We start from the raw sequence: 17,064 nt of genomic DNA, 5'->3' as shown, positions 1-17,064 counted from the left end.
GTCAGGGAAGGTGTGTGTTTGCCGCAAGACTGTCTAAGACAGAGGGAAGAGCATGCAGAATGGCTCTGTGCAAAGAGGGCACTTGGTGAATATGAGGAAATAAAGAAGGCTGGTGTGTGAAGGGAAGAGTACAATGGCTGATGTTACTTGAGATGAGGCTAGAGCAGGAGGGAAGGAAGAAGTGGTCCAACTTGGGGCCTTCTTGGGCCACGTTTAAGAATGTGATCGGCAGATCAGAAATAAATGAAAAAGAAATGAAGGAAACGATAGCAAAGATCAATAAAACTAAAAGCTGGTTCTTTGAAAGATAAACAAAATAGATAAACCATTAGCCAGACTCATCAAGAAAAAAAGGGAGAAGACTCAAATCAATAGAATTAGAAATGAAAAAGGAGAAGTAACAACTGACACTGCAGAAATACAAAGAATCATGAGAGATTACTACAAGCAACTCTATGCCAATAAAATGGACAACCTGGAAGAAATGGACAAATTCTTAGAAATGTACAACCTGCCAAGACTGAATCAGGAAGAAATAGAAAATATGAACAGACCAATCACAAGCACTGAAATTGAAACTGTGATTAAAAATCTTCCAACACACAAAAGCCCAGGACCAGATGGCTTCACAGGCGAATTCTATCAAACATTTAGAGAAGAGCTAACACCTATGCTTCTCAAACTCTTCCAAAATATAGCAAAGGGAGGAACACTCCCAAACTCATTCTACGAGGCCACCATCACCTTGATACCAAAACCAGACAAGGATGTCACAAGGAAAGAAAACTACAGGCCAATATCACTGATGAACATAGATGCAAAAATCCTCAACAAAATACTAGCAAACAGAATCCAACAGCACATTAAAAGGATCATACACCATGATCAAGTGGGGTTTATTCCAGGAATGCAAGGATTGTTCAATATATGCAAATCAATCAATGTGATACACCATATTAACAAGTTGAAGGAGAAAAACCATATGGTCATCTCAATAGATGCAGAGAAAGCTTTCGACAAAATTCAACACCCATTTATGATAAAAACCCTCCAGAAATTAGGCATAGAAGGAACTTTCCTCAACATAATAAAGGCCATATATGACAAAGCCACAGCCAACATCATCCTCAGTGGTGAAAAACTGAAAGCATTTCCACTAAGATCAGGAACAAGACAAGGTTGCCCACTCTCACCACTCTTATTCAACATAGTTTTGGAAGTTTTAGCCACAGCAATCAGAGAAGAAAAGGAAATAAAAGGAATCCAAATTGGAAAAGAAGAAGTAAAGCTGTCACTGTTTGCAGATGACATGATACTATACATAGAAAAGCCTAAAGATGCTACCAGAAAACTACCAGAGCTAATCAATGAATTTGGTAAGGTAGCAGGATACAAAATTAATGCACAGAAATCTCTGGCATTCCTATACACTAATGATGAAAAATCTGAAAGTGAAATCAAGAAAACACTCCCATTTACCACTGCAACAAAAAGAATAAAATATCTAGGTAGGAATAAACCTACCTAAGGAGAAAAAAGACCTGTATGCAGAAAATTATAAGACACTGATGAAAGAAATTAAAGATGATACAAATAGATGGAGAGATATACCATGTTCTTGGATTGGAAGAATCAACATTGTGAAAATGACTCTACTACCCAAAGCAATCTACAGATTCAATGCAATCCCTATCAAACTACCACTGGCATTTTTCACAGAACTAGAACAAAAAATTTCACAATTTGTATGGAAACACAAAAGACCCCGAAGAGGCAAAGCAATCTTGAGAATGAAAAACGGAGCTAGAGAAATCAGGCTCCCTGACTTCAGAATATACTACAAAGCTACAGTAATCAAGACAGTATGGTACTGGCACAAAACCAGAAATATAGATCAATGGAACAGGATAGAAAGCCCAGAGATAAACCCACGCACATATGGTCACCTTATCTTTGATAAAGTAGGCAGGAATGTACAGTGGAGAAAGGACAGCCTCTTCAATAAGTGGTGCTGGGAAAACTGGACAGGTACATGTAAAAGTATGAGATTAGATCACTCCCTAACACCATACACAAAAATAAGCTCAAAATGGATTAAAGACCTAAACATAAGGCCAGAAACTATCAAACTGTTAGAGGAAAACATAGGCAGAACACTCTATGACATAAATCACAGCAAGATCCTTTGTGACCCACCTCCTAGAGAAATGGAAATAAAAACAAAAATAAACAAATGGGACCTAATGAAACTTCAAAGCTTTTGCACAGCAAAGGAAACCATAAACAAGACCAAAAGACAGCCCTCAGAATGGGAGAAAATATTTGCAAATGAAGCAACTGACAAAGGATTAATCTCCAAAATTTACAAGCAGCTCATGCAGCTCAATAACAAAAAAACAAACAACCCAATCCAAAAATGGGCAGAAGACCTAAATAGACATTTCTCCAAAGAAGATATGCAGATTGCCAACAAACACATGAAAGAATGCTCAACGTCATTAATCGTTAGAGAAATGCAAATCAAAACTACAATGAGATATCATCTCACACCAGTCAGAATGGCCATCACCAAAAAATCTAGAAAGAATAAATGCTGGAGAGGGTGTGGAGAAAAGGGAACACTCTTGCACTGCTGGTGGGAATGTGAATTGGTTCAGCCACTATGGAGAACAGTATGGAGGTTCCTTAAAAAACTACAAATAGAACTACCATATGACCCAGCAATCCCACCACTTGGCATATACCCTGAGAAAACCATAATTCAAAAAGAGTCATGTACCAAAATGTTCATTGCAGCTCTATTTACAATAATCCGGAGATGGAAACAACCTAAGTGTCCATCATTGGATGAATGGATAAAGAAGATGTGGCACATATATACAATGGAATGTTACTCAGCCATAAAAAGAAACAAAATTGAGCTATTTGTAATGAGGTGGATGGACCTAGAGTCTGTCATACAGAGTGAAGTAGGTCAGAAAAAGAAAGACAAATACCGTATGCTAACACATATATATGGAATTTAAGAAAAAAAAATGTCATGAAGAACCTAAGGGTAAGGCAGGAATAAAGATGCAGACCTACTAGAGAATGGATTTGAGGGTATGGGGAGGGGGAAGGGTAAGCTGTGACAAAGTGAGAGAGTGGCATGGACATATATACACTACCAAATGTAAAACAGATAGCTAGTGGGAAGCAGCCGCATAGCACAGGGAGATCAGCTAGGTGCTTTGTGACCACCTAGAGGGGTGGGACAGGGAGGGTGGGAGGGAGGGAGATGCAAGAGGGAAGAGTTATGGGAACATATGTATATGTGTAACTGATTCACTTTGTTATAAAGCAGAAACTAACACACCATTGTAAAGCAATTATACTCCAATAAAGATGTAAAAAAAAATTTAGTTGAACAGTTAAGACAAAAAGAAAAGAATGTGATCTAGCAAAGTGATGTTAGGTATTTAAATTCTGGAGAGAGATTTGCAGTGATCTATTATTGTTGTTGTTGTTACTATTATCATTATTTTTATTCCCTAGCAGTCTTTCCTGTAGCAAATATGTTTATATCCTTTAATATTTATTCATTGGTTCTCTTCCCCAGTCTCTATCATTGTTTTTCTCTGAACTCTAATTCTTCAATCTTTCCATTTAGGAAGAAAACTGAGAAGATAGCTTTGTTTTCTTTAAGTCAGTTTTACTGTTTGAAGTGGAATTTGCATTTGTATAACTTCAGGCAATATAAATAAAAAATAATTGCCAAGGTGTTACCTACTGTGACACATTTTATGTGTCTGAGCCTTTGTGCAGTGCTCAAGGACGCTGCTGTTTAAAGGTGGCTTGTGTGTGTGTGTGTGTGTGTGTGTGTGTGTGTGTGTGTGTATACACACATGCACATTTGCATATTTTATGTTTGCTGATCTACAGTTGATCAGCGAAGAGCTAATGTGGAAGCTGTGAAACTCTGCAGAGATCAAAGAGCATACCGTTACTCCTACCCTAAAATAAGGGAATAACTGTATTATATTGGGCCATGTAAATACAATTGTCCTGAAACCTGGGTAGGCTTGGGATGCCCTGAGGCTCACCCCATGACGCACCCTCAGGGTCACCCTCAGGGTTGTCCTCTTTAGGCACTATTCCACGCCGCATACCTTTTTCTCTGTTCTCTAGTGTACCTGCTATGGATAACAGGGCTTGCCCTGGGCTCCTGTCTAGGATAAGAGTTGTTAATCATATTAGCAAGATTTGTTTCTAATTGTTTTTATTGCAGTAAGCTATGAAATTTGCCATCTTAACCACTTTATAAGTGCGCAGTTCAGTGGTACTAAATACGTTTATGTTACACAAACCACTGCCACCATCTACCTCCAGAACTCTTTTCATCTTGCAAAACTGAAACTGTCCCCATTAAACAGTAACTCCCCAGTCTCCCGCCTCTGCCCAGCCCCAGCTAACCACCATTCTACCTTCTGTCTCTATGATTTTGGTGATCCTAAGAACCTCATATGAGTAGAGTTATATTTGTGTTTTTGTGACTGACTTATTTCACCTAGTGTAATGTCCGCAAGGTTCATCCATGTTGTAGCATAAGTCAGAATTTCCTTCCTTTTTAAGGTTGAATAATATTCCAGTGTATGTATATACCATATTTTGCTTACCATTCATCAATCCATGGACACTTAGGCTGCTTCCATGTTTTAGCTATTGTGAATAATATGCTGCGAATATTGTGTACAATATTGTGTACAATAATATGCTGCGAATATTGTGTACAAATATCTCTTCAAGACTGTTTTCAATTCTTTTGGGTATGTATAGAGAAGTAGAATTGCTGGATCTTATGGTAATGCTACTTTTAGGTTTTTGAGTAACTGCCATATTGTTTTCCACAGCGGTTTTACCATTTCACATTCCAACCAGCAGTACACAAGTGTTCTAATAACTCCACATCCTCGCTAACACTTGTTATCATCTGTATTTTTCATAGTAGTCATTCTAATGGGTGTGAGATGGTATCGCATTGTAGTTTTTTCTTCCAGTTTTATTGAGATACAATTGACATACAACACTGTATAAGTTTAAGGTATACAGCATAATGATTTTACTTGCATACATCATGATATGGTTATCACAATAAGTTTACTGAACATCTATCCTCTCTTGTAGATACAAAATCAAAGAAATAGAAAAAAAGTTTTTCCTTGTGGTGAGACTCTTAGGATTTACTCTCTTAACTTTCATACATAACATACAGCGATGTTACTTATATTTATCACATTGTACTTTACATCTCTATTACTTACTTGTCTTTATAACTGGGAGTTTGTACCTTTTGACTATCTTCATCCAGTTGCCCCTTTTCCAACTCCCTGTACGTATCTGATCTCTTTTTCTATGAGTTTGTTTGTTTTTGAAGTACAATTAGTGTACAACTCTATGTTAGTTCCTGTTACACAGCATAATGATTTGATATTTCAATACATTTCAAAATAATTGCCGTAAGTCTAGTTACAATATGTCACCATACAAAGATATTATGTAGTCATTGACTATATTCCCCACACTGTGTCTCATTTATTTTACAACTGGAAGTTTGTACCTCTTAATCTCCCTCACCTATTTCTTTCTTTCCCTATTCCCCTCCCCTCTGGCAACCACCTGTTTGTTTTCTGTATTTATGACTCTGTTTCTGGTTTCTTGTGTTTGTTCATTTGTTTTGGTTTTTAGATTCCACATATAAGTGGAATCATACACTGTTTGTCTTTTACTGTTTGACCTATTTCACTTTGCATAATACTCTCTAGTTCCATTCATGTTGTCACAAATGGCAAGATTTTATTCTTTTTCATGACTAACTTTATATATATATCACATGTGATATATATATCTCACATATGATATATATATATTACATTATCCATTCATTTATTGATGGGCACTTATGTTGCTTCCATATCTTAGGTATTGTAAATAATGCTGCAGTGAGTATAGGGGTGCATATATCTTTTCAAATTAGTGTTTTTTGTTTTCTTCAAATAAATACCCAGGGATGGAATTGTTGGATTATATAGTAGTTCTATTTTTCATTTTTTGAGGAATTTCCATACTGTTTTCCACAGCAGCTACACCAATTTACATTCTCATCAACAATGCACAAAGTTTCTCTTTTTTTCCACATCCTGATAACACTTGTTATTTGTTGTCTTTTTGATAATAGCCACTTGGACAATGTGAGGTGATATCTCATTATGGTTTTAATTTCCATTTCCCTGACGATTAGTGATCTTGAGCATCTTTTCATGTGTCTGTTGACCATCTGTATGTCTTCTTCATAAAAATGTCTATTCAGAACCTCTATTTTTTAACTGCATTGTTAGTTTTTTTGATATTGAGTTGTATGGGTTCTTTGAAGATTTTAGATATTAACCCTTATTGGATATATCAGTTACAAATATCTTCTCCCGTTCAGTGAGTGGCCTTTTCATTTTGTCGATAGTTTCCTCTGCTGTGCAAAAGCTTTTCAATTTGGCATAGGCTCATTTATTTATTTTGTTTTTGTTTCCCTTGCCTGAGGAGACATACCCAACAAAATATTTCTAAGATAGATATCAAAGAGCTTACCGTCTATGTTTTCTTCTAGAAACTTTATGGTTTTGGGCCATATATTTAGGTATTTAACCCATTTGGAATTTATTTTTGTGCATGGTGTGAGAGGGTAACCAGTTTGATTCTTTTGTGTGTCGCTGTCCAGTTTTTCCAACACCATTATTTTTTTTTTTTTTGTGGTACACGGGCCTCTCACTGTTGTGGCCTCTCCCGTTGCGGAGCACAGGCTCCGGACGCACAGGCTCAGCGGCCATGGCTCACGGGCCCAGCCGCTCCGCTGCATGTGGGATCTTCCCAGACCGGGGCACGAACCCGTGTCCCCTGCATTGGCAGGTGGACTCTCAACCACTGCGCCACCAGGGAAGCCCCAACACCATTATTGAAGAGGCTGTCTTTTCCCCATTGTATATTCTTGCCTCCTTTGTCATAAATTAATTGCCCATGTAAGTGTGGGTTCATTTCTGGACTCTATTCTGTTCCATTGATATATGTATGTGTTTTTGTACCAGTACGATACTGTTTTGATTACTGTAGCTTTGTAGTATAGTTTGAAATCAGGGAGCATGATTCCTCCAGATCTGTTCTTCTTTCTCAAGATTGTTTCGACTATTCAGGGACTTTTGTGTTTCCACACAAGTTTTAAAATTATGTGTTCTAGTTCTGTGAAAAATGCTCTTGGTATTTTGATAGGGATTGCATTGAATCTGTAGATAGCCTTGGGTAGTATGGTCATTTTAATAATATTAATTCTCCTAATCAGTGAACATGGTATATGTTTTCATATGTTTATGTTATCTTCAATTTCTTTCATCAGTGTCTTATAGTTTTCTGAGTACAGTTCTTTTACCTCCTTAGGTAGGTTTATTCCTAGATATTTTATTCTTTTGGATGTGATTGTAAATGAAATTGTTTCCTTAATTTCTCTTTCTGATAGTTCATTGTTAGTGTATAGAAATGCAACAGATTTCTGTATATTAATTTTGTATCCTGCAAATTTACTGAATTCATTGATGAGCTCTAGTAGGTTTTTGATGGTGTCTTGAGGATTTTCTATGTATAGTATCATGTCATTTGCATACAGTGACAGTTTTACTTCTTCCTTTCCAGTTTGGATTACTTTTGTTTCTTTTTCTTGTCTGCTGTTGTGGCTAGGACTTCCAACACTATATTGAATAAAAGTGGCAAGAGTGGATATCCTTTTCTTGTACCTGATCTTAGAAGAAATGCTTTTAGTTTCTCACCACTGAGTATTATGTTAGCTTGGGTTTGTCATATATGGCTTTTACTATGTTGAGATATGTTTCCTCTCTGCCCACTTTCTGGAGTGTTTTTATCATAAATGGATGTTGAATTTTGTCAAAAGCTTTTTCTGTATCTATTGAGATGATCATATAATATTTATTCTTCAATTTGTCAATGTGGTTATCACACTGATTGATTGATTGGGGATATTGAACCATCCATTCATCACTGGGATAAATTACACTTGATCATGATGTATGAGTTTTTTAATATAATATTGAAAATTTGGTTTACTAATACCTTATTGAGGATTTTTGCATCTATTTTCATCAGTAACATTCACCTGTAATTTTCTTTCTTTTTTTTTTTTTTTTGCGGTGCGTGGGCCTCTCACTGTTGTGGCCTCTCCTGTTGCGGAGCACAGGCTCCGGATGCACAGGCTCAGCGGCCATGGCTCATGGGCCCAGCCGTTCCGCGGCATGTGGGTCTTCCCAGACCAGGGCACGAACCTGTGTCCCCTGCATCGACAGGCGGACTCTCAACCACTGCGCCACCAGGGAAGCCCTGTAATTTTCTTTTTGTTATACCTTTGCCTGGTTTTTGTATCAGCGTGATGCTGTGTTTGTAGAATGAGTTCCAAAGCTTCCTTACTCTGCAATATTTTGGAATAGTTTGAGAAAGATAGGTGTTAACTCTTCTCTAAATGTTTGGTAGAATTCACCTGTGAAGCCATCTGGTCCTGGACTTTGTTTTTCTTTTTCTTTATTACTGATTCAGTTTCATTACTGGTAGTTAGACTGTTTATATTTTCTGTTTCTTCCTGGTTCAGTCTTGGGATATTGTGCATTTCTAGAAATTTATCCATTTCTTTTAGGTTGCCCATTTTATTGGGCTATAATTATTTGTAGTAATCTCTTGTGACCCTTTGTATGTCTGTGGTGTCAGTTGTAACTTCTCCTTTTTCATTTCTAATTTTATTAATTTGGGCCCTCTTTCTTTTTTGATGAGTCTGGCTAATGGTTTATCAATTTTGTCTATCTTTTCAAAGAATCAGCTCTTAGTTTCATTGATCTTTTCTACTGTTTTTTTGTTTTTTCAAATTCTTTCTTTCATTTATTTCTGCTTTATGAGTTCTTTCCTTCTACTAACATTTTGTTGTTGTTGTTGTCATTGTTCTTATTTTTCTAGTTCTTTTAGATATAAGGTTTGGTTGTTCTTTTGAGATTTTTTTTTTTCCTGAAGTAAGCTTGTATTGCTATAAACTTCACTCTTAGAACTTCTTCTGCTGCATCCTATAGATTTTAGATTGTTGTGTTTTTATTTTCATTTGTCTCTAGGTATTTTTTGATTTCTTCTTTGATTTCTTCAGTGATCCATTTGTTGTTTAGTAGCATATTTTTTAACCTTCCTTTGTTTGTGTTTTTTGCCTGCCGGTGGATGGGGCCAGTTTCTGACACAGCTTCCTGTGGGATCCAGGGTATCCTAAGGCTGGTGTCAACCCACTGGTATCGTTTTTCTGGTGGGCATATAGGACATGAACCTGTAATGTGCAGTGCTGATCATTAATGTCTGATACGTAACATGTAATGTTTGTTAAATGAACAGGTAATTATTATGAAAAATATTTTGTGTATTCCAGGGCCTGATCTTCAGGTTTGCATAGCCAAAAACCCTGCATGTTGCACCAGGAAGATGGAGGAAAGTTATCAAATTGCAGCTCGCCAAGATATGCAGCAGGTGCTTCAAACATCCAGCTCTACATTAAAGTTTCTGATATCTCGAAACACAGCTGCCTTTCAAGGTAAATGTATCATTTCTGAAACTGAACGTAAATCTTGCTATGTAATTTACCTATTATTATTATTATACTGGTAAATTTGTCTAGGTTTACTTCTTTGTCTTTGCATATTATTCTGGTATAAAATGAGGTTTTAACTTTTTCTGACGTTCACAGCTTGTTTCTGAGGTTATTCTGGGGCATATAAATTGACTTAGAGTAGGGAGTCTGTAATGTTAGTGAAATTTATGCCTTTCTGGGGGTTCTGCCAAATCCCGCAATACTCTGACCCATGGTTTTACTTCAGTATGAACAGACATGATTATTAGATTCTATTAAAATAGTCTATAAAACAAAGTCTCATCACTTTTAACTGGGTAATGATAGATTCATTTTCAAAAATATAATTAAAAAAATATTTGTCTAATTTTTTCCTCTACTACTTCATGTGATTTTCCTAAGAACACCAGTGTGATATATCGAAGGGTAGACAAGTCTGATAAATAGTAAAATAAGAAATATTAATTGGATGTTTAAGGGTCAGCTACGACCAGAACTCAACCTTAATTCAAACAATATATTCAGAAATAAAATGAATGGGTTATAAAATTATAATACACATTGGAAAACAGGTGATCTTTTTCTTATTTCAGTCATCTCCTCTGTACAATTCCTTATTGCTACAATAAAATAGCTTAATTTATTTTTCCTTTTATAAAGCATCAGCTATTCTGTATATTATTAGAATGAAAATATTTAGATTACACTGCTTTTCAAACAAAATTATTGCTTTTGTTCAATGCAAAATATAACTTCTGCTAGTATTCCTTTTAAATAAGTATATTAATGTCAATCTATTTAAATAATTTGTGCTTTGTTTACAAACAGAACTAAATCACAAAGCTGATTAATTTTTAAAACTATACTTATTAAATAAGATACATATAATAAATCAGGACAGAATTTAAGTTGAATTAAAATGTAGTTCATGATGAATTGATTTTTTTATAGAAATTGTGACATGTCAGATTTGAAGATGTTTTAATCCAGTAATATTTTTAGATGTCTTAGAAAACAAGCTTATTTATGTTATGGAATTTATTCATGTGAAATTGTTGGAGGCAAATATATTGATATGCCTTTTAAGCAAAGATTGGTGGCTTGAACTGACTGAACTAGAAGATATTAACCACCCACAGAAAGTGATGTAATGATTTTTTTCTTATGAAAATGATAGTGTGTACAATATGGAAAATACAGTTTAGAGATAAAGGGGGCAGTGAATAAATCAACCTTACCAGAACAGGGAGATGTGGATGGGAATTGTGGACCATATGCTTGAACAGGTAAGTTGGACTCACGTGAAAGAAGACTTGAAACATCAACTTGAGTTTGAGAGAATGATTAAAGATTTTTGAACAGGGAAGCTTCATTATGATTTCTCATGTTTTAATGTCAAAACTAAATCCCTCCAAGTAAGAAGGTATGGCCGAAGAAGATCGTGACAAGTCAAACCTACGTTTTTGGAGAGCAGTGTTAACCATGTAGATGAAAGAAAGCGCCAGCAGTTACCGTCACATAGGGACTCAATGAATGGTAGTTGAACGTTTTCTTCTGTCTTCAAATATACTCTAAAAACCTTTTCACATATTGTTGGATAAATTGATCAAGATAGAGCACATGAAATTCAAAAGATTGGGAAAAATCTAAAACCTGGAATGTTTAGACTTTTAACACGGGTTTAGGCTGCTGAAAACTTTTGGTGATATTGCTAAAAGTTTGGCGACAACTGATCAGTAGTATAAGGACATGAGATTATCTCTACTGGAGTGTCAGTTAATATTATGTATAACTTTTGTTATTTTTTGTTTAGTAAATTGCACCTGATATATTTAACAGGGTGAGTTTTGCTGTGTATTTAAGTATCAATTACAAAAGTGAAAAAAGTAGGGCCTTTCTTAAATATAATTTGTTATAATAAATTTGTGACATATGAATTTTATTTAAGAATCATGAGAAGGCAAGACAGCTTTAGAAGAAATTTTCCTAAAGACTAACTTTACTGGAACAAATTCTCTTACAAGAAGAATACCTGCTTTTAATTTAATGAATAGAATAAGTAGCTTCAGGCTTAGTTCCATAAAAGCAAGCTAAATATATGTGCTAAAAGCCATTTGAGAGATCACATTTGCTGTATCATAACTGAACAAGCTACTTTATCAATAAATAAAGCCCTCTGTCTAGTTTCTATGTAATGAAAATGTCTGAACACAAATCAGCCTTTGTGTTTCCTAAGAAGAAAGAAGCTAATACATTTTAGTGGGAAACTTAGTCTGCTTGAGAGCAATTTAATGGAGGAAATCATTTCACTGCTTAAGTCATGTAAGTAGATGTGCTACATTTCGATCTTTTTATTTTTTAATATTTCACTTCTATTTGCTACTTCAGCAGTACTACCCTGTCCTTTTAGCCATATTGTGGGTTATAAAAGACTTTGGACTGGGATGTAGTATGGTCCCTTCTCTCATAGATCTTATGGGGTTCCTCGGCAGCATGTTTTTGAAGTAAACCTTTGGATATGACTGGTGGGGATGATCGCTTGGGTGTGTGGGTGTAGCGGACCCCACACGACTGTAAGATAAAGGCTGCTGGGAGGCTGGGATTGCTCCGAAGAGAGGAGACAGTGCCGGCAGCTGGTACCAGAAGACATAAGGTTATTCCACGTACAGCGCACGTTCAGCTCTGGAATTTAGCCCTGGAAGGTAATATCACTGGGACTGGAATCAGCCTCCTTACTGGGATAATTCTACTTTTTTCAGTTAAGGTGATATAGGTTTCCTGAAAATAAAACAGGCAAACAAAAATATGGTTTTGGAAGAACCCATAAGTACGACCTGGGGTTCACTGTGTCCTGTGGGTTGTCATTCACGTAGCATACAGCCTCTGATGAGATGAAAGGAGCAAGCGGGTATCCCTGTGTCTGTTGCTCTTCATAAATGAGTGGTGCTGTTTGCACAGAGACTGCTGGCTTCGTCACAGTGCAGACAACGACTGCTCTTCATTTTCAGGGGCTTGATTACGTTCATGAATAAAGCGGGCAGCCTGCAATAATGCGAAAGAGTTTGTTTCCCTTCAGCCGCTTTATGAGTGTGGGATTGCCTGCCTTGAAAACCTTTTGCAGGGGGGTAGGGGGTGGTGGTGGTGGGATGAATTGGGAGATTGGGATTGACATGTATACAGTAATATGTATAAAATAGGTAACTAATAAGAACCTGCTGTATAAAAAATAAATAAATAAAAATAGAGATCATACTTTAAAAAAGAAAAGAAAACATTTTGCAAATATTTTTTATAAATGTTTTATTTATTTATACACTAAAGTTTGGTGTGACTCCTGAAGAAATAGAGGAAGTTGACAGAGAATGTGTCAACCACTGTAAAAAAGCAACTCTTACCCAGCTTTCAAATTTGTCAGTTTTAAAATCTCTGTTTAAATAAGAGAATAGGGCTTAGTTTTTGTTTTCTTTAATTTAAAACTATACAAAATTTTCAGCATAATTTTCAAAAATAAACTGCAGGAATATTTGGGAGAATACAGAAGCTTATCTTTTGTTTAAACGTTATAAAGATAAGGTTAAGAAGTTTTATCTTTCCTTAGAGATAGATCTTTTCCTATTTCTCTCATCTTCAAATAGCTCACATATTTCTAAAATATATGGTATATACTAAGTCTTTATTCTGGAAGTTTCCAGTTTTTTATATGGCATTTAAAAAGTGCATTATCACAAAAGACTCAGTGATGAACGATATCTAGAACAAGAAGGAGTTAATATTTTTGTTGACGATTTCATTCTCTGGGCTAATTAAATTTTCATTCTTTTTTTTTTTTAACATCTTTATTGGGGTATAATTGCTTTACAATGGTGTGTTAGTTTCTGCTTTATAACAAAGTGAATCAGTCATACATAAACATATGTTCCCATATGTCTTCCCTCTTGCGTCTCCCTAAATTTTCATTCTTGATTAAAAGTACCTGAAAGATTGGTAAGCTTGTCCTCTTGGGTTGAAATGTTAGATTTAGGACTTTAATAAAAATTACATTCCTATTTTTAATGAAATATAGGAGTGTGTTCAAAATTAAATATCTTTGTTTAAAAAGCAGGTAAATTAAGAGTGAGAATGTGAATGTAATTAAAGTATTGTCCTCTTTTACACTAACAGATATTACCTACTGTGAAGTGTATAGCTAGTGTATAGCTACTGTAAAACTGGTGTAAAATGTATGTACATATCCACATACATATAGTCGAAGGCACAAGGATGTAGTGAATATTTGAATACCTTAACATATGAGAAGATGAGTAGATTTATATAAATGTTACAATAGTAAGCCTGGAGTACATTAATCTTAGTTTGTTCACTTTTGTTATGCTTTACAGAGGTGAACGATATTTAAAATTATCCCTTGGAAGAGCATTATGTGCAAGGATAAAGGAACAGTGTTATTTCTAACACTGAGAATTACCTGATCAAAGCCCCAAGGGTAAGAGAACAGGTAGCCTTAGACTGGCAGTGTTGAGGAGACGTGTTGGCTTTTCTCTTTCTCTAGACCTAGAGCAGATATGCAGTAAATGTAATTAACTGAACTGCATGAATACATGGATAAATGAATGAATGATACTTAGCAGGAAGCTGGTTCTGAAATAAAATGAAAGCGTTCTGCTCTCCCTCTCCCCCTTCATCCTTCCCTTCCCTTCATGCATTTAATATCTCTGTTGAGTACCTACTAAGTGCCGGCACCGCCAGGTGCTTAGATGGTACGTTGCCCAAATTTTCAAGCTATTTTACTTTTATTGGCTCCTTCAGGCTTCTGATACGCCAACATTTGTTTACTGATTTTATAAGCTAGGAAGGAGGGAAGTCCCTGGCTTTCCAGTGGTTAGGACTCAGCACTTTCACTGCCGAGGGCCTGGGTTCAAGATCCTACAAGCTTCATGGCGTACCCCTCCCACCCCCGGCTCCCAGTAACCAGGAAGGAGCACGTTATAATGTTTCTGTCGGTGGTGTATTCTGAATGTGATTGCATTTTCCCCTTGGTTTGAAGCAGCGCGTGGTTTAGTGTGTTATCTCACACGGCAGCCACCAGTGCAATTGGTCTTTATCCAACTGTCCTGTATCTCTGAAACGTTAAAAAATTTTTTCTTTTGAATCTGTGTCAGCAAGCTGCTATTAATTATGAAAATGACTAATTTTAATATATTCTAGATGAAAGTTCCAGAGCTTAAATTACTCTTCAGCTGGAAATAAAGCTTGCTTTGCATGAAGCAAAAAAAATTGAAAAGCGTAGAACTAAGTGTGGAAACACATTGAAGTGTAGAACTAAGAGGTTACTTTGCCATATTTCTTTTTTAAGTTTTAGGAAGTAAACTTTCAGTTGTTTTAATTCTGACTGATGATAGGTTATGATAATATCACCTATTGCTATGATAATCTTACCTAGAAAGCACAATAACCTGCTTATGGTAGGCTAAACAATTCTTTCTTGATTTTATATTAAATACATTTTCAGTTAAGTCTTTTTTTTTTTTTAAAGTTGTACCTTTCTCTTAATTATTTTGCACAGTCAGGCTTTTCTATTTCTTTTTTTTCTTTTAAATTAATTAATTTATTTTTGCTGTGTTGGGTCTTCGTTTCTGTGTGAGGGCTTTCTCTAGTTGTGGCAAGCGGGGGCCACTCTTCATTGCGGTGCGCGGGCCTCTCACTATCGTGGCCTCTCTTGTCGCGGAGCGCAGGCTCCAGATGCGCAGGCTCAGTAGTTGTGGCTCACGGTCCCAGTTGCTCCGCGGCATGTGGGATCCTCCCAGACCAGGGCTTGAACCCGTGTCCCCTGTAATTAGCAGGCAGATTCTCAACCACTGCGCCACCAGGGAAGCCCATTTTCAGTTAAATCTTTTCAATGTGAGAACTGTGCATTTATTGCCTAGAAGATGAGTTGGCATTTCATCAGGGTCTTTATCATTTTGTTATCTTCATATTAGTTTAATCTTACTTTTACATGAGGGATCACAAGGGATGATTCTTAAAAGGTAACTATGTATTGAGTAAAGGCCAGGACACGTGGGAGGTTACAACTAGCTATGTTTTTGAGATTTATCTGTCCCCCTATCTCTTATTCATCTGTGTGAATTGATTTATACAATTTCTTTTTATAGATATGTGGCATTTATTTACCCTCCCTGTGATGGATATTTTAATAATTCCCAACTTACATTTGCACTTGTAGTGCTGCAACAAACATTCTTGTTCATGTCTCCGAGGGCATGTGTTTCTCTAGGGTTTATATGTAGAAGTGAAGTTGTGGCTTATAGGCTGTGACCTCATCAACTTGACCAGATATTTTGCAGAATTACTCTTCTAAGGAGCTGAACCTATTTAAACTCCCACAAGCAGTTGGTGTGCTTTGTCCTTATTCCACATCCTTCCCAACACTTCCCAATAATTCTGAAATTATTGTCAGAATTTTAAAAAAAATTCTAAAAAAATTTTTTAATTAAAAAAGAATTTTAAAATAAAATTTGATGAACTGATAGATGTGAAATGGTATCTTGTTTTCAAAACGTGCAGTTTCCTAATTACTGGGGTGTCTGAATGTCTTTCCAAAAATACTTCTTTATTTTGCGTGTTCTTTATTTTCTCTTATGAATATGTCTTGTGAATCTGTATACACACTTAGGAGATATGTACCATGTTGTGTTTCTGTATGTATTAAAAATTTTCTTCTAGGTACAGATATTGCCACGTCTTAAAGTTTTAGCTAAAATAATTCAAATTTCTTTCCATATTCTATGGCAGTTCAAGCTCTCCAGAAGTTTTCTGCACATTTCCACAGTCTGCAGTCTCATGGTTACTACTGCCTCTGCTTCCCTGCTTTCCTTCATTTGCTTTTGTGTCTCTTTTCTATCATATTAATTTCATATGAAAATTTTTTTCTTAATTACCACTCCATAGACACACACATACACGTACACACATTAACCTAAGTTGTATGTATAAAATAAATTTTATGAGATGATGGTGATAAAGGAAGGTGAAGTCTAAAAATCACAAATAATTTCAAATTGAACACGGATTCCTGTGTTTGCAAGTGTTTTCTAGCCCACCCTCCACCATCAATCCATGGAACTACCATCCTCACATCATTCTCTCTGGCCCTCGTGTCTCCCACTTCCTTGTGTGATTCTCTGCTCTTCTCAGATGGTGAGATGAGGGGATCTTCTGGTTCCTTACATTTATTATATGAGCATGGAGATAGCAACCGTCACGTGGCTCTGAGGGTGAATTTAAAAGAAATACTTTTGTTTTAGGTTAAAAAACCTTTTATCTTTTTATGTTAAAAATTTCCCCAGCTTTATTGAGATATAATTGATATTGTGTAAATGTAA

The 17,064-nt window shown here is 36.0% G+C and overlaps 1 protein-coding gene across 1 annotated transcript in view; it reads left to right on the top strand.

Annotated features, from left to right (window-relative positions):
• Positions 1-17,064, top strand: part of GPC5 (glypican 5) — a 1,374,119-nt gene that overhangs the window by 31,287 nt on the left and 1,325,768 nt on the right. The window contains exon 2 of the mRNA XM_027116005.1: positions 9,485-9,646. Coding sequence (XP_026971806.1) covers positions 9,485-9,646 — 162 coding nt within the window. The remainder of the gene's footprint in view (positions 1-9,484; positions 9,647-17,064) is intronic.

The sequence above is a fragment of the Aethalodelphis obliquidens genome, unplaced genomic scaffold (assembly GCF_003676395.1).
Source record: "Aethalodelphis obliquidens isolate GAN/ISIS:26980383/991018 unplaced genomic scaffold, ASM367639v1 scaffold15, whole genome shotgun sequence".
In the NCBI taxonomy this organism is placed as follows: domain Eukaryota; kingdom Metazoa; phylum Chordata; class Mammalia; order Artiodactyla; family Delphinidae; genus Aethalodelphis; species Aethalodelphis obliquidens.
Note: the sequence above shows the minus strand (reverse complement) of the source record. Positions and strands in the feature narration are given on the sequence as shown.